The sequence below is a fragment of the Oryzias melastigma genome, linkage group LG6, assembly GCF_002922805.2.
Source record: "Oryzias melastigma strain HK-1 linkage group LG6, ASM292280v2, whole genome shotgun sequence".
In the NCBI taxonomy this organism is placed as follows: domain Eukaryota; kingdom Metazoa; phylum Chordata; class Actinopteri; order Beloniformes; family Adrianichthyidae; genus Oryzias; species Oryzias melastigma.
This window is the reverse complement of record NC_050517.1, coordinates 23,407,705-23,431,410: the sequence shown is the minus strand read 5'-3', so window position 1 is coordinate 23,431,410 and position 23,706 is coordinate 23,407,705. Positions and strand designations below refer to the sequence as shown.

Here is a 23,706-nt window from a genome sequence, read left to right as displayed (position 1 = left end):
TGAATAAGGCTTTTGTTCCTCCAGCATTCATTGTAATTGTCTCCAAGCACCACTTTGTGCACCTTAAGTGGACCTCAGTGTTCAGATCCCAAAATAGAAACCACTCTTTAATGGTGTTTGTTCAGGCAAAGCAATTTTTGTGTATCACTGCGCCCATCAGCTCGGTTACATTCTTGCAGGGATGTAAAATACATATATTTTTCACCGGTAGTGCGGTCGAATGTACTAAAGTTAGTTTTTGGCAGATCGTTGGGCTCCTGTGAGGCTTCAGAACAAGAAAGATTTTGACATATTTCAGCTCAGTTGGTCACCACTCTGCCAAAGAGAAAAGGAACAAAGGAAAGCATACCCACCGAAACCAAGATCCTGCTGTTTTGTGGCGCTTTACTTTTTTGATATCATGTAATGCAGGCTGCCTGAAATAAAAACCTGACCCATTATAACTTCAGTTTGGACATTTCCCTGAGCTATTAAAAGAGAGGAAATGCAGGTAGTGACTCAAGCCTGGAATTCCCTTTTTGCCATTGGCCAGAGGACTACTGATTTTGGCACAAATAGAGGGGAGACAAAAATATTGTTTTTTTTTTCTTCGCTTTAATTGCTGACCTTTCCACCTTTCTTCTAGTATAAGATCTAGCAATAAGCTGCAGAGCAAAACCTCTCAAGTTTGCCCCCAAAGCACTTAACTCCAAATAACCTCAGCTCATGATCTTATTCTTTCAGTTAGCAGTGTTTCCTCTAGCATTAAGCCATGACTGCCAATCATGCGTCTGCTCCACTAACATTCATCTTGAATCTTCCATAAATATTTTTGTTTCCTCCTAGCACCAAAACCCCACCCCTTTAGTTCCTGTGGCCACATGCCAAAATCAAGAAATTGGCTTTCAAGTCGAGTTGGGCCGGAGAAATAAAGAGAGCGTGAAGACAGAAGGAAGAGAAGATCCGTGACGGTGCATCTGGCATTGTACTTTGAAGAAGATAGAAGTATATTGATGGTGTTTTTTCAAGTCCCTCTTCTTGCCTCTGACCCTCTCTGCTGGCTGTAACTCCGACCTCTGCACATACAGCGCACAGTTTGGCGCTCTGTGCATCGGAAATGAATCTTCCTGTCACCAGTCGGATCTCCTTCTGATTCAAATATGCGTGCAGCGGCGGCGTGGGATTCCAGCATTAAATTGGACGAAAACACTTTGCAGCTCTGCGTGCCAGTCGCACATTAAATTTATTAAAATTATTCAAGAAAGCACTTGTGCTGGGTGCTTAATTACAGCAAACCTCACTCAAAGAGATTCACATATGTGCAATTATACTGAATGGAGTATGCAGTCAGTGCATTTACGTAAAGTCCCAAATATTCTTCTCCCGTAATTGCTCGCGTGAACTTAGACGAAAGGTTCATTTACAAATGGTGCTTGTGTGGATTTGTCGGCTCTTTAGTCTCACAGGAAAACTGTATTTGGTGAAAATTAGCTTGTTTTCTTTGGCAGTGATGCATTTATGTGTACCACTTTCTCAAGCTTTAAGGGGAAAAATCCCTTTTTGCATTCACATGTCGGTACTCGACAGTCAGCCCTTCTTGTCTGACTGCAGAGAAATCTCTGTCTTACATGGAAAAGTCTTACCTGAAGGTGAAAGGTTATGAGTGTGGCCAGAAGGCACTGAGAAGTCTAACAGACTTGCTCCTGATACTCTTGAGTGGATTTTTGACACTTTCGACTGCTGCAAGCCTCACTTGGTAATATTACTCTGTATTGGATGTGGAGCAGAGAAACAAATCCACACTGTCACTTTTATTTTAAGAAAATCCTGCTTTATGTGTTCTTAACCTTACCTTAGCTCATTAATTTTACTCAAACACTTAAGTTTCTTTAAATTCTGCTTGATGGCTGCGTTGCATTGAGTTCTTTTGCAGAAGACTATAAACTTTCCAAACATTAGCTCCTTCTGTGAACCATCAACCACGTCACCTGTGAAAATCATCACCGAGCTTTTGTGATACTGTACAAATAATATCACTTTTTTTTTGCGATGCTTGCATTATGTATGAGAGTCGGGAGGCTGCTGCGGTTGTGGCACCAGGATGCAGTTTTCTGTAGCGCTGCCTGTCTGTGCATGCTTTTCTGAGGTGAGTTTGTTGGGTAATTCATGGGCGGCGGGGTGACGGGTCAGTTAGAAAAGGCTGGGTCCCCAGAGGCCACTGATATTCGGGTTGTAACTCTGCCTGTGCAGGCCCAGTCTCATCTCTGGACTTCCACCTATGTGGTGGTGGTGGCCCTACGCTCTCCACTCAGAGCATACGGCTTCCTTGAGGTAATGAAGCAAAACAAAAAGTTCCTTTTCCAATAAAATGCTTCCTCTGTGATATTTTTCTAAAGTAGCACAAATCAGTCATGGACTTTTAAATAACAGACAAACATAAAAGTTAAAATATGCTAAACTTTACAGACCTGTCTGCAACCCACATGTGCTCTTGCTTAAAAATTGATGACGATTTTGAGCTTAAATAACAAAACAAAAATTTTGTTTTGACAATAGAGCTGATTTTTTATTTTTTATTTATTGGCTTTCCTTACTAACAAAAGATTTATTATTTCCTTGTAGCGGGATTTTAGTTAAAACAATATTTTCGCCATCACTCCTTGTTTACATGTGTGTTGGTCCACCCTCTGAATCTGGATTCATCATTTTTGACTCCATCTGCTGCTCTGATGAGGAAGAGGAAAGAAATACCAGAGAGTTCTGGACTCCTGGATCCTCAGATTTTTATGGCCAGAGCGACCAGGGCAGCCAAAACTGAACCTTCAGATTAGTGATGGGCTTTTAAATTATTAAAATAATAAAATAATATTAAAGTTTCTGTAAATTCAGACACTGGTTTTCTTTTAAAGTCATTTATTTTATATTTTTTAGACAAAAAGGAGCATCTTTCTGTACATTTTATTCATAAAATGATCAATTTTTCTAATAAAAGTTTTTTCTTTGTTCAATTTAAATTGACAGTTTTTTTAAGTGATTTTTTACCCATAAAAACTGAATAGTTTTGGATTGAAACTTAATAAAAGTTTCATATTTAATGGACCTATGTGCTGCACGATGACATAGTGGTTAGCTCTCTTGTCTCACAGTGAGAGGTCCTGGTTCAAATCCCAGCTGGATCTTTTCTGTGTGGAGTTTGTATGATCTTTCATATGAGTGTATCAAACCGTAGCCAGTTTGGCTTCAGTGATTCAGTGGAGTCTGATTGGATGGATTCAATGAAATTGTGTCATATTTCAATTGAGGTTTGAGTTTGTGAAATTAAATAGAACTGATCATGTATTTTTGCTGTGATGCGCAGAGTTAACAGACATAAAAAGTGAAATGGAAGTTGCAGAAGTCAGATGGCTTTCAGTGCGTTTAGGTTCAGTGAGTTCAGATATCTGTTTGTATTTGTATGTACTGTGTTTGTTTAGGGTCGCAGAGGACGGAAACTGTCTAAGCTGTCAGCTATTAGAGGTTACTAACTCTTCATAGGGTCACTTGTGAAAACTGATATTGTATGATGATATGTAATAATAAAAAATAGTAAGAAGGAATTAATTTTTGTGCCACTTTTCACAAGTAAAAACTACAATTCATGATTAAAAGGCAAGAAAAATGAATATGCTAAAATAAATAAATAAAGCATCATAAGCTGCATTTAGGTCAGATTTAGAAGGAATCGACCTCAGTTTGGGGATGGATCATAGATGAAAGAAACTATTTTAAATGGAATTTTACACAGACAATAAAATTAGAGATAAACTTTCTCCCATCTCATCTTTTCCTAAAATTAGATTTTTTATGTCTTCCCCTTTCTGTGATATTTAGTAAGTTGTGATCCATAAAGGAGACGCTGATCCACAATAGTGAGAGCAACATTGGTAAATGTGTAAATAGGTGTGTTTGTTTTGTCATTCGCTGATAGAAATTGCCCACAATGAACCCTTGTCTTCTTTCAATTCTGGATTTCACACTATTTTAATGAAAAGGTAATGATTTTAATATGCAACCAAATACTTTTGCCCAAGCCAAAAAAAAAAAAAGCAAAATATTGACACACTGAAAATGGAATGCATGAAGAATGACACCTATAAGAAAGATTTAAGGATAAGGAAATTGTTGTTATAAAGTGGGAGTCAGGAAATTTTGTCGAGATTGCCTTTCAGTAATATCCCTCCCACTATTAACTGTCTGTAGCACACTGTTTGCTTCACAGGCACCAGTCGAATTCCATATATGTGCAGAAATCTGGGAATTGGGGTCAAAAATAAAAGGAAAAAATTAGCCTTTTAAGCTCTAAAACAAAAATTCCATCATGTTTGTGGAATGTCGTGATCCGCAATATGGAAACAGACCTAAGCCGAAATCCAGTGGTTAGAAAAAAAATAAATAAAAGAAAAAGTTGTCTGAGAAGGAGGAAAAACTTTGGAGGGGGGGTTTGGGGGAGACTCTGTAATAACACACCAAAACCTCTTTGACACACAGACACATAGAAATGTACAGTCACATTAGCTGTGTCTTCCCCACCAGGCAGCTAACCACAATGAGCACAGGGTGGGGTTTGGGTTGGAGGAGGTAGGGGGAAACGGCTTTCATTGGGAGCACTCATACGTTTTCGAATGTTTACTCAAATGTTTGCCAGCGTGGAAAACAGGTGACTCATTAATTATCTACATTAGTTGAGTTGCAAGGTAGCAGCCAGCCAGTGCATTTCACATCAAGCGCGTCTGAATGAATTAGCTGTGAAGAGGCCGAATTAAAACGGCTTTCTCTGACAAATCTCTCCACCTCGCTTGCCTTTAAAAAAGACATAAATGCCGAGATCTTAAAAGCAAAAATGCTTGCATAATGGATGTTTCCAAAAATACAGAATCGTCAGGCACGCTGACCGAGGTTTTGGCAGCTCACCCCTGCACGGGCGCGGGGCCAGCCATACTCACTGTGCATAGCCTTTTGCTGGGTCGAGCATGCTGGGAGAGGTGTGAGGGAAGCAGTCAGACAGCTTTCAATCTGCCACTTGATCCCCTGCATCCCTCCGGTTAGACAGCCTGCAGTTCATCAGAGACTTATATTTTAGCACCTTTCTTTCAGCGTCCTAACCCTCAGCTTTGAACAGTTTGTTCTCTCTTTTCTCACTCAACGTTTTTGGATGTTTCTCAAGCCTCTGTATGATGATTTTCTATGGAATGTAATAGATGAAGAAATAAGTCATACTCATACTAGTAATATTTATTATCAATGATAAACTAAAATACCAGATTTTTCAGACTTTAAGTTGATCCAGAGTCTAAGTCACAGCAGCCAAAAAGAAAAAGAAAACAAATCCTATGTAAGTTGAAATGGAGTGTGAGTCGCAGAAAAGTGTGGTTCTTCTCAACAACTCCGCCAAGCCCAGGGTAATGTTGTGTTCTCACCAAACGGGATTCGACATTGTACAAAAATGTGGATATACTAGAAGCTACCATCTCGTTTGGGAGAAGCCTCATCGCTACATGGAAGCATTGACTATATATCTCATTCACATTGCATGGAAGATACGAATGACATCGAGAGATCAGGTTTATTTATTTTGAAGAGCTCTACAAAAGCATCTGTAAGCATGTCTCCATGTCTGGGTTCATGAGATCATTCAATCTATTTTTCTTTACGGCGATCTTTACTTTCGACTTTACTTTTGTACTTTTTATTTACTACTTTCAACTGAAGCTAAGAGGACCTAGTAGAAGATAAGAACATGGCCCCAAGATGGCACCAGAGCATTATTAGCCGCAAGTCCTCAACTGAAGTTCGATCTAAGTTCACGTTCTTCCCCTAGAACAGCGGTCGGCAACCTTTAACAGTAAAAGAGCCATTTGGGCTCGTTTTCTACTGATCAATACCTAGAAGGAGCTGAAGCTTTACGTTTTACCTTTAGTAGAGGCCAAATTAGTAAAAAATCTTGCTAGTTACTTAATTACTAACTGAACTCCAAATTAGCATAAAATTCCATAGTAAATTAAATCAGCCAAAAATATTAGCATGTTGCTAAAATAGAAGCTAAATTCTAAATTATCCCCAAAAACTTCAGTGGATAACAAATTAGCTTTTTTTTTTGCTAAAATCTTAGCTAAACTCCAAATTAGCATAAAACCCCAGTAGACAAAAAACTAGCAAAAAACGTTAGCATGTTGCTGAAATAGAAGCTAAACTCTAAATTAGCCTAAAGCCCCACTAGCTAAACAACTAGCAAAAAAAAAAAAAAAAACGTTAGCATATTGCTAAAATAGAACTCTACATTTTCTTAAAATTACCATTATTTAATTTTCCTTCAGCCAGAGAGCCACCATGGAAAGATAAAAGAGCCACGTGTGGCTCTAGAGCCGCAGGTTCCAGACCCCTGCCCTAGAAAACCACCGGAATTGGGTCACTGTTTTGGTCAGGGTTACGGTTTTGGCTATGCTAAGGTCTGCCGTTAGGATTAGGAATTTTCTCGCATAGATTTGCAAATTTGGCTTCTGGCTACAGTTGTGAAATTTCCGCTTCCGAGTGATGATTACTTTAACGTTTTGTTTGGGTGCCATCTTGCCTGCAACCAGATCCCTCTCACTGAAGGAGCTGTATCTGGATGACAACGCTTTCAGCAGTACTTCCATCTCTCTGCTGTCCCGCATTAGTCCGAGGAAGGAAAAAAAAATAAGAAAAATATGAAAAAGTTCAGGAGGAGAACAATCAGATTATCTTCCATGGCCATGTCCGAATTCCTTCACTACTCACTATAAAGTGTGTTAACCAATTTGTAGTGCTGTCCGAATCTATAATTTCAAAATTAAGTGACCTCGATATTTCCCAGAATTCTCTGTGAAAAACCAGTGTGCATCCATGCTCACTACATTGGCGAAAATAGACCACAATGCATTGTGTTTGAACTATTTTTTTTTTTTTTTTTTAATAAACCATCAACATTTTCATGAGCCTATTTATGTTTAAAAATACATATATGTCGCTCCTGAGTATAAGTTGCACCCCTGGTCAAACTACAAAAAACACCCTCTCATACTCTGAAAGATTCAGTGATAATGTGCTGTTATATACCTCACAGTAAATGTTAAAATGCTGCACTGTCTGTTTTCCAACTTTTCTAATCTCCTTTGGGTGCTCTCTGATTACTTAGCAAACATCAACTGGAGTCTTGAGTAGCTCAGATGAAAAAAGTTGCTAAATCGTTTGGCTTTTACTGAGCTAAAGAGATTTAGAGCGTATTTGGGGTATTTTGAGGTTTTGGTGTCTCGGAAAATAAAAGCTACAAAGGAGCTACGTAATGCACGTGTATGATGAATGGAGAGGCCTTTTCACAGGGCTACTACCATTTATTCACTCAAGCCAACACCACATACATCTTGAACCAAAATGACAGGAGAAAGACTTTCAGGAAATTGAGTTTTCATTCGAGCACCTTTTTTACCCGCTCCCTCATTCCTATGAGAAAACCAGCACAAACCTCCATGGAGAGCCATAAAGAAAACGCTCACCCAGGTTCCTTTTAGTTAGGTGCGTGCACACAAACAAAAACACATATGTGTCTATACCACAAATATACCAGTAAAACATTGCAGCCTTAAGCATCAGGGTGGTGTTGTGGTCGATCCATATGGGGCGCCAGTGCTTGAGAAATTTGGTGATTTGATAGGAGGCCTTAAGAACAAACCCACACAGAGCCACTCGCTCACAGACTTAATTGACTTGTAAACTTTACCAAAACACTTTTTTATGGAACAAATTTTAGACCCATTGCTCCAGAGTTGATCCTCAAGCTTAGCTCAGTTTGCAAGTCTGCCACACTTTTTACCAAGAGGCTAAAAAAGGTCATCATGTATAGTTGTGTAGAATCTATGCATTAAGTCATGTTGATTTATGTGGGGACTGACAAGAGAAGAATTACAGACGGAGTGGAAGGGGAAGTCAATGGGGCATTTGTAAGTACATAAATGAGCCCTCACTCTGTGCCCATTGACAGCTCAGGCGTTGGTGCGACTTCTCAAAGGTTCTTGCGATACTCGGAAAGCTTTTTTGGTTGCTCGAGGTCTTCTTTGTGCAGCTCAGGCCCCAGCAGCCATCCTACACAAACACAATTGCGACTATAATTTACGATTGGGACTGTTGACTTTGCACGGTAGCATCCACTGTCGGAGATGCCGGCGTGGCCGGTCACCCCCGGTTCCCCGATTGGTGGCAAAGTCGGCAGCAGACACTCTGGCTTTCAGATTCTGCAAAGCTTTAAAGAGGATGTGATTTTTCACAACCAGGCCTAAACCTGGCTACTTTCAAACTTCAATTTTCCCTTTCAATCTGCTAAATGCCTGTGGGAAGTAGGACAGTGTGTCAGCGCCAAACTTCTGTATCCATTCAGTCCACAAAAGCTCCAAATGAATATATGTTTTTAATGTCCTTACTGAGAGAAAATTTTCTTGTTGAAAAAACAATCTAATTTTGAAAAATGTAACTGTTTAAAATGCATTTTTCACCATAATTAACTACATAAAATATCTGTAAGAAGTCAAGCATTTTTTCAGTGAATTTACTTTTTCTTAAAGCCACTTTTACTAGATTTTCTTTTCTTTTACTAAGTCTAATGTAAAGTATGCCAGATAAATGATACAAGAAATTCAAATTGTATCAGTTTTTGTTCTCACATTGACCCTAAAGATCCCCAATTGTTTGCGTTGAACCCTATCACTGCATACTTTTCTGACTTCTGTCTTCTTCGTCCTCATAAGTATTTAAAGAAAATAAACTATTAACACTTATCAGGTTTTGTGATATATAGCAGTCATAACCATCCACCTGCCAGGCTTTTACTTTAATAAGATAACAAACTTCATGAGCTGACAGGTTTTTAAGACTTCACATGTTTTACTTTATGATCATAGATGAATTATTTATTTTTGCCTGAGCTAAAAAAAATCCATCTCCGGGTGTATTTGTCTATCTGCCAGATTAACAGCCCATATGTTATGTCAAGCAATCTTAGAATTGGCAGAGAGTTTAGGTCAAAAGATAAGATCTATTTGAAAAATACTCTAATGTGTTGCAAAAGAAATAAATGTTGAGCTTGAACTGCAAACAGCTAAATGGAGTCACTTAGATGGCTAAAAATACAAAAATAACTGCAAAAGGGATTTTTTTAGTCCAAATGCTGAGTGCATTTAGCTTTGATACTTAAAAAGAGGGAAGTATGGTCAGACACAGAGCTCTTTATGCAATTAAATCCATCCCCTGCCATAACTCCTATGATAAACAGTAAGTCCCTGCACTGATAAAGAGGCTTTCAGGAAAGAAACAAAATCAAGTGCTAATCCTAGAATGACAGTGGGAGGTTAAAAAGCTATTTCTCAGAGATTTATGAGGATGGAGATATGAAGAGAATCTTTTAGCTTTCTCACATTTGACCACTTTTCAGCTGGTTGGAAAATTTATAGTGCAGATGGGTAAATGCATCTCACACTGGGCGTGTTTCATAGTTTTTTTTTTTGCCCGAGGGAGCCCCATGTGAGCCAAACGCAACGGTGCTCACATGCCACAAATTTTATACAGTACGTCTGGGATTTCATCATGCAATTAGTACTCACTCCCTAAAGGTAAAGACCTATAAAGACACAGGAACACCCTTGAAAATGAGGAATGGACTTAGCTTGAAGGCATATAGAGGGGAGAGTAGCCAAAACCGAGGTAAATACTTAACTCCTACCTTCCTAGTTCTTGGTAACTGCCTGAGGAGGCAGACGAGAAAGTAGGTCGGCAGTTTGGTTACCAAAAATTACATTTTGGTGCAAACTCCAGGTTTCATTTGGACGAACCTTAAAAGAAGACAAATGGCCAAAGTAAACTCCGACTTGTGAAGCGGTGTCTGGGATGCCTGAGGCAAGGCTGCAAACATCGGTGTGCCCGCAGCTCCCACTGTCTAAGAGCTGGCTGGCTAACCCTCAATATTTCTCCATGATCTAAACCTGAAGGCCTCTGTAGCAGAAGGAACACTGTGGCATTGTGTCCCTGCTCATAAGGAGTCTGTGATTCATTTTCTGGCACAGTCGTTTGGACCAATGTGCTGTATTTTCTCATCCTCAGCACTGGAGTTCATCTTTAAAAAAAAAAACTGAGCTGCTTTCATGGAATTGTTTTCACTGAGGATTTTGTCTGTTAAGGCCATCAAACCACAGCTGTCAAGCAGCACTCTAGAACTCAGAAAAGCGGTTATTTATTTGTTGGAAAATTATTCTTTTTGTTTTTAGGAGTAGGAAAGTTAAAAGTATTATGAGGAGTTGTGTGGTTGGATTTTGAAATGGACTTTTAGCCATGCAAAGTATTTTTGTGTCTACAGTAGTGATGCAATACTGCTCTCTACAGACAGACAGAGGAAATGTATGTAAACCTTCAAACTCAGACCGAAATATTCATATGTTTGAGCTTTTTCTTTATTTTTCATTTGTCTGATCCATTTTGATTACTTCCTTTTCCAAGTATTTGAGAATATAAGGTAAAAACATAACATCTGATCCATTATTTTCTTTTTTTTCCTTTCAGGTCTGCTGTGCTTTTGGGCCAAATCTGCAGTCCACCATGAGGGTGAAGAGATGAGCCTGCAGCAAGCAGCCCTGTCCCTGCTGTCCCTGCTACTGGACGTTTAATGAAACCCAGGACCCAGAATAAAATGACCCTGTCTCCCAGATAGCACCTCTGAGGACCGGGCCTTCACAGCACAGATTGTGCACCATGGCAGGAGAGACTCAGCGAATGCATGCCGTCAAAGAGCTGGATGCTGAGTCCAAACAGGAGGATGACGGGACGGCGCTGGAACAGCAGAGTGACAAAACCACAAAGGAATCTTTCGAGCACTTTTCAAGCACAAGCACTGAGGCCAAACTCAGCGGAGGGGCCACAGGCAAAAAACTAGAGAAGGAGAGAGACTGTCCTCAGCAGCGTGAAGCTGTCATCCGGCCGCAGCAGGCAGGGAAGATTGACTTCAAATCACTGCAGAACAGATCAAAATTTGCCACTGACAGGACTTGGTCAAGCGGGAAAGGCAGTCCCCAGTCACCCAGTGGAAAGGGTCGAAGCCGAGAGAAGGGGAAGCGGTCAGGAAAAGCAGAGCGCAGCAACCCGCAGCAGCTGGACAGACTAAGCGTTACAAATCCACGCACTGTTGGCATTGCCTACCCACAACAGAAGGTTTTGCCACCCAAGAAGTTGGAAACCAGTCGTGGCCCAGTCTCTGGCAGCTTCAGATTTTACATTTCCAGTGTGCCAGAGAGACAGGTTGAACTCCAGCAAGAGGAGCTGAATTATAGCCACTGCTTCCAAGAGACTCCTCAAAACAGTACCTCCCCGAGCTATACCTCACAGGCACTGGGTTCCTCGAGTGGAACGTCGTCCAATCACCACCCGTCCCTGTCACAGCAGCAGCAGCCAGCGTCAATGGAGAGCAACAGCATCCAGCCGAGCAACCAGCTGATTCTCTCTGACTATCAGCTGAGTGGATCAAATGCATTGCAGTCTCCTGAAAGGACTTTTAATGGTGCTAACTTTGGACTTTCTTCACAAAAAGCTGCTGCACATCCAGAAGCCAGCAAGGCAAGTGCATTTGCACCTGTCCCATTTCAGTATGGATATCATTTACCTGAAGAATCCACCCCCGCTGCTTTTCCCTGTGAACAAAACCCTCAATCTCACGACTTCCCCAGCTCCTCAATGGGCCATGTTCTCTACCACAACTCCTTCGTCTTTACACCTGGAGAGGGGCAAACTATCGCTCACAGCAGCGCACAGTTCAGCACTGATCCGCAGCCAGAGAACAGAAACTCCTACTCCCACCTCCCGCAGTCACAATTTATTCAAGGAATGGCATCATCCATTCAGTGTCCCAGGAATCTGAGTGAAGACTCAGCCAGCAGTGACAGCTTGGGCTCCAGCTCGCAGCCATCAGAACAGGGGAAGACACTCCCGCCTGAAAGCAGAGACACCATTCTACAGGCAGACAGCCAGGATGCAGCCATCACCTCAGGGAGTAAGAGAAACTGTCATCCCAAAGACGCAGCTGCCAGCCAAAGAACACCCACTGAAGGAGGTGTACATTTAGGAAGTATCTCCCAGAGTCCAGGCTCCCCGATGCACTTTCACAACAGAACATTTAACAATCCTCCAGTTAGCAGCATTTGTACAGGGTCAGTGCCTTTTGATAAAAGCATCAAGGTTTTGAATAGGTTAACTTCACACTCGTGGGAGGGAATAAATAAGTCGTACTCTTCAGCTGATCAGAACACCCCCCAGTACACAGACATGAGTGAGAAGTTCTCCTTTCAGAACATGTCGACCATCGAACAAAGGCCAAATTCATCTAAAAGCAGCAGAACGCTGTGGCAGCAAATACGGCTGCCGTCCGCCATGACCAACACCAACAGAGTAGAACTGTCAAGGCAGGTGAGCAATCAGAAACTGGCTTACATCGTTTCCCCCTCTGACTGGCAGGACGAGAGTAAATCACATAAGACCTTAAAAAAGCCCGGCCCTTTTCAGACCAGCAGAGGCAGTGAAGGGTTTTCCAGCCAAAGACAGGAAAATGTAAAACACAGTAACACCAGCACATCATTTAAAGTAGAGATGGGGCATCCACAAGTATGTGAGTCCAAGAGCAAGACTGTTTACTTTGGACATAATCAGTCCATTTCACGAGTGCCATCACGGAACTTCAGCTACCCGCAGTTACAAGTCTCCCCTATGGGGCTGATGATGGTGTCGCCCTATGAATCTCCTTTACCCTCCCCAATACAAAACCCCTCCTCCAGTAGCACCTGCTCCTCTCTTTCTCCAGCCTCCACAAGCCCAGTTAACATCAGCTCTGAGGACAGCCTCATGTCAAAGTCAGCACCCTCTCACTCATTTTATCATCAGAGTAAAACTCACCTACACTCAGATCACCTGAGCGCACAGTCTCATCAGTTTCATTCTGATGCTCCTCAAACCCTTCCTTATGCACCAGACAGAGCCAAAGACGATGCCATCGGCTATCCGCAGCACAGCGCGCTTCCAAAGACATCTATAGATGCCAGCAAAGGCTACATGGATAGCTTTGGGATGGAGCATCATCAGCCTCCACCGCCGTACTCTGCACATCAGCTGTTGGCCAGCTCACTGGCCACTGCAAATCTTGACCAGCTGGACGTGCTCCTGACCTGCAAACAATGTGATCAGAATTTTACCAACCTGGCGTCATTTTTGGGACACAAGCAATACTGTGCCCAGCACACATTTGCACAAACCGACCTCAAAGATGTGTCAAAGATGGAGGACGGCAAGAAGTTCCACACGGAAGCCGTTAAAGCAGCCGTGTCAAACGCTTCACCCGCACGCTGCCCGTCTGACCTTCACCTCTCCTTGCTGGGCCTGAACAAGAATGGAGAGCTGATGTCAGACAGTGACAACAAAGGAGACAATAAAGACGATCCACTGAAGCTCAGTTTGTTCTCCAGCTCTGGAAACCTACCTGTTCCTCTGCCAGAGCTGGAAATGGAGGATCCCAAGTTAGACAGCCTGATTACAGAGGCGTTGAACGGACTAGGATATCAATCTGACAATGCAGAGATAGACAGCAGCTTTATTGATGCCTTTGTTGATGATGAGCTCACCACTGTGAAAACATCATCAAACAAACAATCTCTGAAAGCAAAGGAGGCCCTAGTATTTGAGAGCACAAATAAACAAGCAGTTGAAGACAAATCCTTCACACAAGGAAAGTATTTTTATGGCACTGATTTGGAGAGCCATGACAAAACGTCCATGAAAGTGGAGAAAGATGCTAAAACGAATGATAAAAAAGATATGTCTTATAAGAATTCGAGGAAAAAGACATGGGAACCAGAGAGCAAAGTAAAGAAGGCAAAAAAACTGTGCAAGAGTGAAGAGGAGAACGCCGGCACGCAGCGGTTTCTTCTATCTAGCAAGTTCTCAGAGCGCTGCGGTGTGAAAAGCTTTCAGGAAAACTCCACGCTGCGAGGGTCAGCAGCACCTTCACAGCCTTCCACGTCTCCGACCTCAAGAGCAAGAGAAAGCAGGAAGAAGAGCGCCGGAGGAGGCACCTGGAGCAAAGAACTCATTCAGAAAATTGTTCAACAGAAAAACAAACTCCACAAGCTCCACGTCAAAGGAACCAAAAACCTCCAGTTCTCCCTGGTGATGGAGAGACTCACTCCCACTGTGCAAAACCCGGCCTTCGGAGAGTACGACTATGTGTCAGACTCGGATGATGAATGTGGGCCCGTAAAGATAGCAAGCCAAGGCCGACTTAATCAAAGCAGTCGCTGTAAATACACATACACGAAAGAGTGCAAATGGCGGGCAAGGAGCGAAAGGGACCAGGCAGCGTGGAGACACGAGTCAAAGGAGTGCTTTGAGATGAAAAAAAGTGAAGAGTTGGCTCTCTCGCCTGAAAAACACGGTCCTCAGCAAAGACTGAGGAGAAGAGGAAGCAGGTCATCCACAAGCAGCGAGTTAAGCACTTCTGTAAGCGTTTCGAGCGACGGCACCTACAGCCCCAAAAGCACTGAGCGGACGGACTCTGACAGCGAGAAGAGGTTAGACAAAAAGAACGCCTGTCTAGAGCATCGACCCCGCGACACTTCCTCGCCACAGAAGGTTTTCAAAGAGTCCAGCACACTTGCACTGACATTCACCAAATCTGTCAAGAAGTATAACACAGATAAAGTCATTAATCCTGATAGCAGCAGTACGGAGCATCAAAAAAAGCATCATTCAACAGCAGAAGCTGCTGATCCCGTGCCTTCTTTGCAAAAAGCAAGAGATCAAGATAAAAGAGTAGACTCTCACATGAAATACAGAGAGAAACTAGCCTATAAACAGGAAGCAGTCTCAGCTGTTGATTCAGACAAACACACCTCACAGAAAACACACAATATGTGCTCCAAAGAAGAACCGGCACTGTGTTGTAGCACAAAAAAGACACCACAGTTTGACTCACACACCCTCCCCAAAGAGGCTGATTTCATTACTGACAGGAAAACAAAAGGCGAGGGAGAAGAGGGGCCCCGAGCCATGCCGCCTGAGCTATCAGCCCCCACCACCTTGGAGAAACAGAGTGACAGTGTCTGCATGGTGAAAGAGACTGTTACTCAAGTCAATGACCTAGACACACACAAGCCTGGGTCTCTTTGCCAATCTTTGATGGATGAGGTGTGCCTCTCCCCACCTGAAAGCCAAAGCCCATTGATACAAAAAGATTCCCTCCACCTCATGCCCTACCCTTTGGACCAAGAGCAGGGACTCATGAAATCCCCACTTTCATTTGACACCTCATCAATGTTTGGGGACCTCGCGGGATTCGACAGTGGTCTCTACTCTGAGATGCCCATTCAGAAAGAGGCCTTTCATTCAATGGAGAACACACCGGATAAAAAAGAAGAGTTTGAATCCACTTTTTCAAATTTCCTGGAGCAAAGAGACTGGAACTTGATGGTTAATCCAGTGTTGTCACACGAGATATCGCATTATAAAATCAGTTCTGAGAAATTAAATGTGAAGAAGCCAGATTATGGTGCTGATTCTTTGTCCCTGTCTGAGAAAATAATGGACTACAACACAAACCATTGTGCTTCAGAAGACGAACTTGAGATAAAGAGAATAGTTACTGAGCTGGAAAACCAGCTGCAGACAACCAAGCTGGAAAGCCCGCCCCTCCTCACCGAGGACGTCCCAAAGCAGCTGCAGATGAGCAAATTCTCCCCTTTACGACTTGGCGACGAGTGTGAGAGCAAAGGTGATGGTTTGAAGTGTTCGGACCAAGCGATGGATGCACCAAGGATGCTGCCAGAGCCATTCAGTGAGCCAGCACTACCATGGACCAGTCCATTCCAGTTTGAGCTAGTGGCTGACCACCATGGCCCCCACACTCCGATTCACAACGACCCAGCTGCACTTGAAAGCCAACAGCATCATCCTGACCAAATGTCAGGGAAGAAAAGTGCAGAGAAAGAGGCTCCGCTGGAAACAAAAGAACAGATTTTAGAACAGAGGAGATACACCGAAAACCTCATGAAAAGCCTAGAGGTGATTTCTGGCTCTATATTTAAAGAAGAACCTGTTATATCAGAACACAAGGAGCCAAATGCCAACTCTCTCACAAGTCAACAGTGTGAAGAAACTGAATGTCAAGCCACTGATGCAGCTGAGAGAGGGGATCGCTGCGAAAAGGAAGCAATTACCGTAAAGGAGAATATTTCATCACATCCAAATATCAATGAGCGGAAGGATGAAATTGAATTCATTCTCAATGAGTCACAGCCTTCCCTCTCAAACAAGACTGACCCTTCAGTCAGTGGCAACCAGCCAATTTCACCGCAGCCAAGTGAACCCACGACGAACGAGAATTACAAAGCAGAGACTAAAATCGCTTCAGAGGAGGATATCTCCACCAGCAGACTTTTGACTGATTCCGCTCACCCCTCAAGTGCGATGTCACATGACTCACCCAGAGCGGAGAAACCACGCAGCAATGCAGATGACAATGTAAATCAGCAGAGTGAAAACAACAGTGGAGAATATTCACTTTCGGAAGCTGAGCCGGTGAAGGCAATCGCTCAGCAATCTGAGGGTCACTCTCCATCCACAGCTGTAGCTGACCCCACTTCAGGCATTGTCAAGAAAATGGAACAACAATCAGCTAATGGAAATCCTGAAGACATCAGCTTGACTCATGCTGATAAATTACTAGTGGAAGGCTCAGACAGTGGAGTTCAGGAAACAACAGTTGAAACATTAAATCAAGATGATTCAATTAAATGTGCTCTCTCTAAAAACTGCAGCCCTTCCAACATTTACTGTACGGCGGATGTGCATGAGCGGGCAGTTAGCACAGAAAAGCCCTGTAGCCCAATAACGATGCAAGCCAGTACGCAGAGCTGCTGCTCACCTCTCCATGACACTCAATCTACAGAGAGCCAAAGCAATCTGTTGATCCTGTCACAGTCTGATGGCATCATTAACAGCAACCCCTGCCAAATGGCTCCATTTAATGAGTCATTAAAAAGCGAAACAAGCCTCATCTTTGAGACGCGGAAGCGAGAAGAGATGCTGAATGTTCAAGTCATCAAAGAGCAGCTTCCTGTTGATTTCATGGCAAGTCAGCAGAACTCACCGTGCAGAGAGGACGCAGAGGAAAGCCACTGTGTTTTTGTAGACACTGCCTCACCGGTGAGCCCTCTTTTATCAACGCCTCCCGAAGGAGCTGAGCAGACATATGCAGCAAAAGAGGAGTCAAAAAAGGAATGTATTGATCAAGGCTCAAGTCAGAAAGTGGCGTCCCCTGTGACGAACGATGAAAATCAAAATGCCAAAGAGGATGTGGACAGAGATCATTTCAATACACCAGCAGATATGAACTTTTCTCTGTTGAGCGCACCACAGCTCGACTTAAAGCTCATGAACTGTAAGATACTCAGCTCTGAAACGACCGTCTCTTCTCCACTTCCTGTGAGAATCTCAGCAAATAATCTTGGAAAAAGTGACCTTATATATGATTTAAAGCTCAGCCCTCTCAACTACAACAGCCTCCCTGATGAACCTCCACGATACGACTACATCCCAATATCACCTGCCAGTAAACCTGAGGAAAACCCAGATGCCAAGATCTCCAAAGATGAATGTGCGTCATACACGCCGAGTGTCAACCCTGTGATGATTGCTAATAAAACCAGCCCGTTGTCAGTGAGCTCAGATCCTGCAACGGGTAATCTGCTGGTCCTCCAGGAGGAAGGGAAGCTAGCGTGTTTTTCAGCAAGTGTCCTGAATGAAATAAAAAAAGCAGAAATGTCTGCTTATAACATAAAGACAGGAATGTGTGTTTTTCAGGATCCAATTGGACCTGATGAGCATGCAGACAAAACAGAGAACTTAAACTCCCAAGAGGAACCCGCTGAAGACAGAACTCCCCTCAAAAAAAGCTATTCAGATGGTCCGCCCACTCCTAAACCCCTCATCATCTGTGAAAACAAACAAACCCCCCCTCCACCAGACTCATCGGAGAAGCTACCAACAGTAGATGCTGGCCAATGTTCAGCGGTTCACCAAACACAGAAAGAGACGCCACAAAAGAAGACGCCGAGCAACGCTCAACAGGGTAAAGAGCTGTGTGACATTTGTTTTATGTGCTTCAGAACCGTCCCGGGCTTAAAAAGACATAAGGCCATGAAGCATTTAGTCAGAGCTGAAAAACATGTCGGCTCGCAGAGCACAACACCAAGCCAACAACACGGGACTGCATTTATTTATGAGCCACTGCAAAGTGCAGAAAAGAAACTTAAAGATGATTCACTGACTTTTTCCCCAGCAAAAAAAGATGGGCAGCCCGGGATAAGTAGTTCTATCTTATCTAAAACAGCAGAGATGGAGTCGGTCCCGGAGGAAATGACAACTGAGACGAGTGGGGTGGCGATGAACGAGACGACCATTCAAACCCCCCCACTGCCGACGAAGGCAAAAAAGAACAGCAAAGCACGGAAAAGCAAGAACAGCGATGGAAATTCTGACCCTTTCTCTGACGAGCTTCTGAAAATAATAAAAACAGACATTCTTCAAGCAATAACTCCAGAATTCAAAAGCAGCACAATGCAAGAGTGCAGTAAATCCGCAGAGATTAAAGTCAAGCAGAGAGCTGTTGCTGAAACGGAGGAAATGCCTCACCACGTCACTTCAGACTCTGCTTGTGAAAACACACAGCGATCTTCAGAGGGAGAGCAAGCTGTGCTTAGTGACACTGTTGAGCTAAATGAGATTGCTGACACAGAGGTGGTGAAACATGTAAGCACGACAAAAGCGCATTCAGAAGTGTGCCCAGATAATAAGATGAAAAGTGTGTCTTTGTGGGAGAAGGAGACTGACAAAGAATGTGAGGAGTCCAAAAAGACTCAGCACGTTGTGGATGAGATGAGTGATCTGGAGAGATCAGACGGCCTTGCAGGGGAGATTCTTAGAAAAGTGTCAGCAGATGTAAAATGTGAGGGAAACAAAAGCCCTTCAGACAATCTTCATCCTCTCTCCTGTCTGAATTCCTCCCCTGTCAGTCCACCCAGCGTTACCCCCGACCTGAGGGCCTTACTCGACGACGACGCCGTGTTCTTGCAGCTGTTCCCCAGAGATGATGAGACGAAGAGGAAAAAGTGCCAGAGAGTGTACACCAAGAAAAACAAAAGGCAAAAGTTGTCCCCTCCTGCAGACGTAGCTCATGATTACCCCCCTCCTGAAAGCTTCTTGCAAAGTAAAGATGGAGGGGAGACCTTTTCTGACAACCAGCCCAACCACTGCGAATATGAGACCATCTCTATTGATGACGCCATCATGCTGAACATGTGCCACAAGAGCACTCTAAAGGCTGACGGCAAACCATTAGCTGAGAGGAATCAAAGTCATCAGGATGAACTTCGTAAGGAGCTAAGTGGTGATTCCTTGGATCAAAGCACCACAGATAAATGTGCAGGGTCCAGAGCCATCGCTGGCTTTGAGACGTCCTCATCTGTGACCTCTGAACCTAACGTCTGTAAATCAGAGGATTTAGCTCCTCCCTTCCCACTGCCAAATGCTGGATATCCTGTGCAGCCAGGCGTTACGGACAGCAGTGAAACCTTCCACAGCATCGATATTCAAAACATCAACACCACATTTCAGCTTCCCGAGATCCAGTTCTTTGATTCTGATAAAGATGTCCTAGTCTCTCCTCCTGTTGAGACGTTAGAGTCAGAGAGTAGAGACGATGAAAAGTCAAAGAAAGTGACTGAGCGGCGCGGCAGGAAAAGACAAGATGCGGGAATGAAAGTCAAAGATAAGCAGTACAAGTGTAAAGTGTGCTTCACCTGGTTCCTCACCCTGGGAGAACTGAACTTTCACAAGCTGTCTCACAACCCTTCTCCACCTCCAACCTGCTACATGTGCGTCCAGCGCAAGTTCAGTTCCCGAGAGCAGCTCCGAGACCATCTGAGGGAGAAGCACGCCAAGAACAAGACCGGTATCTGGACCTGCGGAATGTGTCTGAAGGAAATATCCGACGTGTGGATGTACAACGAGCACCTGCGAGAGCACGCCACTCAGTTTGCCCGGAAAGGTCAGACTCAAGGTTCAATGTTAGGCATTCCGGGCTCCTTCATGCAAGAGACGGCAGTCAAGAACTTTATCTCCTCGATTATGCAGCACCGACACAGCAAAACCAACAGAGAGCCTAAAGAGCAGCAACAAGCCACCGCTGGAGAGACCGCCATGGGAGACGGGAGGACTTCAGAGGGTGCTGAGCTAAAACTGCACAAAACTAAAAGCAGCAGTGGAAAGGGAAGCACACTGACCTCGCTTGAGGTTCTCCACAAAACAGAAACGACCAAAAATGTGGAGATGCACCCCAACTGCAAGGACCCATCAAGAGACTGCCACCACTGCGGGAAACAGTTTCCCAAACCGTTCAAACTCCAGAGACATTTAGTGGTGCACAATCTGGAGAGGATTTTCCTGTGCCACAAATGCCCGGTCTCTTATCAGGAGGCCCAGGAGCTCAAAGAGCATTTGAAGAGAGCTCACGAGGAGGCAGAGGAGTTTGAATCCAAACACACCACCCTTTACACGTGTGAGCTCTGCGCTGATGTCATGCACGTGATCAAAAAGTCCTTCATCTGCAGCACCTGCAACTATACTTTCTCCAAGAAGGAGCAGTTCGATCGTCACATGGAGAAGCACCTGTCAGGAGGGAACCAAATTTTCAAATTCCGTGGTGTTCTTAGACCTGTCACACCGTCTGCGTCCAACGAAAATGAATGTGATTCACCTGCAAGCAAGAAAAGGAGAATTCTCTCTGACAGTCTGCCAGAAAATAGCTCAGACAGCGGCATTGCTAGTGTGAGTTCACTGCACTTAAGTCAGAGCGCTGACACACAACTCTCTAAACCCTCTTTGGCCACAGCAGACGATTCCACTCAGACCGCTGTAAACCAATACCCCAATGACACAAACAGCACAAACGTCAAGACCGAGGACGTTGTTGAGGACAGCTCCGGACCTCTTGAGGAGCAGGAGAGAACGAGCGCCCCTGAGTTCACCACACCCAAGAAAGAGGAGAGTGATCCCACTCCTTCACCTGATGTGTGCAAGGAGAATATTGGGAAATCAATCACAGAACCATGTGACGTGAAAGAGGAGAATGAGTCGGTCTGTATACGAGCAGAAACAACTTCATCTGTAGTGAACGCGGAGGAGGAGATGGTTAAAGCTACAGAAGGTGACACTACTGAACATGAAGGGAAAACTGCCTCTCCTGCAGCAGCAACTGAGGACGCTTTTGTCAGCTCAAGGCAAAGTCACATCCCTTCAAAGACACCAGAGCCTGCCAAGCATGAATTAGTTGCAGATCAGACAAACTGTCTGGATGGTGGTGAGCAGTGGAGTCCTTCGTCTGATTACAAGAGTAAAAGGCGGGAATCGGGCGTCGAGCAGGAAATTAGCGGTCAGAACAAAGACGACGCCAGATCAGCTGCAACGATGGACAACATTACAAACGTCACAGCGGCGAGCGGAACAAAGGCTCCAGAGTCAACACAAGTCCTCACCTCCAAGATTTCCCCCAACGATTCCACCACAAACGAGGACAAGGACTCTGTGAAACAACAAAAGAAAAGAAAGGACACAAAGTCCCCACACACTTCACAGCGGGGTTCCCCTCCGGCCACACAGGAGAACTTCGGCGTGGATTCCAAGGTCAAAAAGAAGTTTCGCCCAAGCAAGTGTGCAAACTCCTGCCTTCAAAGAAAGCCGGACGGAGGCAACGAGTACCCAGTGCTGTCCTCAGTACGGGACGACGTTGTGAGTAACAAAATAGTTTCCAAGTGCAAGACTGTGAACCTGACCTTACAGTCGAAAAGGACTATGCTGGAGAGCTGCGCGCAGAAGAAGACTGAGGTTGTTGCCCCCCAAATTGGGGATTTTAAAACCAAAAAAGGACCTCAGGGGAGGTCCATGCATCCTAAAGTGTCTTCAGTTCCTATGAACAATCCTCTAAACAAGTCAAGGCCAAAGCTGGGTGTTAGGACGATGGAGAGTCACTCGTACCGGACAGCGGAGTCCCAGAACTTCCTTCTGAGTCAGCTGTTTGGACAAAAACTCACTAGTTTCAAGATTCCTTTGAGGAAGGACGCATCCGAATCTATTAACTGAGGGGGGGTGGGGGCTATAAGGGATCTGTGAATAAGAGACTATATATTTTCACACTTATAAATGTTAAAGGCAATTCATTATGGTGAATACAATTGCACAGCTCTTTTCTGTGAAATGCTATCTTTAAATACGTAACATAGTCACTTTATGTCTTCTTTGTACTTGTGTTCTTACACAAATGTGAGGACGCACGGCTGGTATTAACTTTGGGTCAAACATGAAATTACTAGTTCGGGATAATATTGAACTTTTTATAGGTTATGTTCCAATAATGTAAAGGAGGGAAAAAATAATACTTGAAAACCCCAGAAATAATATTATTATTTTTGAGAAATGCATGTTTATTTTGCATTTGTTATCTGACGTTTTTTTTTTTTTTTTTATATATTTTGTTTTTTATTTCTGCACGAGACATCACAACTGACCCTGACTATTGTCTGTGCACCTTTCATCCATGCTTTCAGTTAAAAAATGAAAAAAAAAAAAAAAACTTTACTGTACTGCATTGACTTCCATCAATATTAGTCTTTTCTAACGTCATCTGGTGCTACATCATGTTGAAATGTAATGTGAATGCTATTGTTCTGAGAAAGGAAACATGAGACCTTGTAGCAGTTACAGTTACATACATCTTCGGGTGCTCTGGACTTTATTGAACATACTGTGTAAACCATCCAACTCAGTCCTCTGCAGGCTGACAGAACTCATAATTAGGAAAGCTTCCATTGTATAAACTCAGGTGCACACATGGACATGACAGTACCGAGACCTGTATTTGGAGTTCTTCCCATGCACTGATAATACCACACACAAATTAATAACTCATTCATCTGTGTCTGTAGCTCCAAATGTTTAATGATGAATATTATTTACTAGAACAACAAAGGTGCTTTATCTTGTTTATACTGTACGTACCTTATAATGTATAATATTGTAGGTAGATAATTGTTTGGTGTCATGCTTTAATGTCAAAGTTTTATTTTAAATAATGTGCAAAATGAATCAGATTTTAAAAAAAAAAATGAAAGAATGAAAGGGAAACACGATGTCTATTGCAAGTTATAAAGTGTTCCACTAAGTGCCTCTTTTATGGTCGGTCATTAAAGATCTGTATTGGTCTCCTGCTTGTCTTTCTCTCCTTTTGTTCGTGGAATGTTTTGCAAATGTTTCTGCTCCCCCTGCGGACCGCATCTGTCACCACATGCATCAAACAGTGAGGCACTGGAAGCTGCTTCTGCCTGGAGGCAAAAACAGGTGCACGCACAACAAAGTCTGACTTTTTTTCTTCTTCTTCTTCTTCCCCCTAAGATGAATACTTCAGTGTGTTCACTCATCATCTGAAGGAGGAGCATAATGTTTCTTTACTACGGGGGGAACATTTAACAGCGTTATTCCAGCACAAGCACAGAGGAGCGAGAGGCGGGCTGCTCGCACTCGTGTCATGCTTCTGTCATGCCGCTC

General features: G+C 43.5%; 1 protein-coding gene across 3 annotated transcripts in view; it reads left to right on the top strand.

The window, feature by feature from the left end:
- LOC112152426 (zinc finger protein 469) overlaps positions 1-23,364 on the top strand; it is a 74,036-nt gene extending 50,672 nt beyond the window's left edge. For all 3 annotated transcript variants that reach the window (XM_024282005.2, XM_036212477.1, XM_036212476.1), the window contains one exon: positions 10,579-23,364. In XM_024282005.2, the coding sequence (XP_024137773.1) occupies positions 10,768-22,245 (11,478 nt within the window). In that variant the 5' untranslated portion in view covers positions 10,579-10,767 and the 3' untranslated portion in view covers positions 22,246-23,364. The remainder of the gene's footprint in view (positions 1-10,578) is intronic.
- Positions 23,365-23,706: the final 342 nt, after the last annotated feature.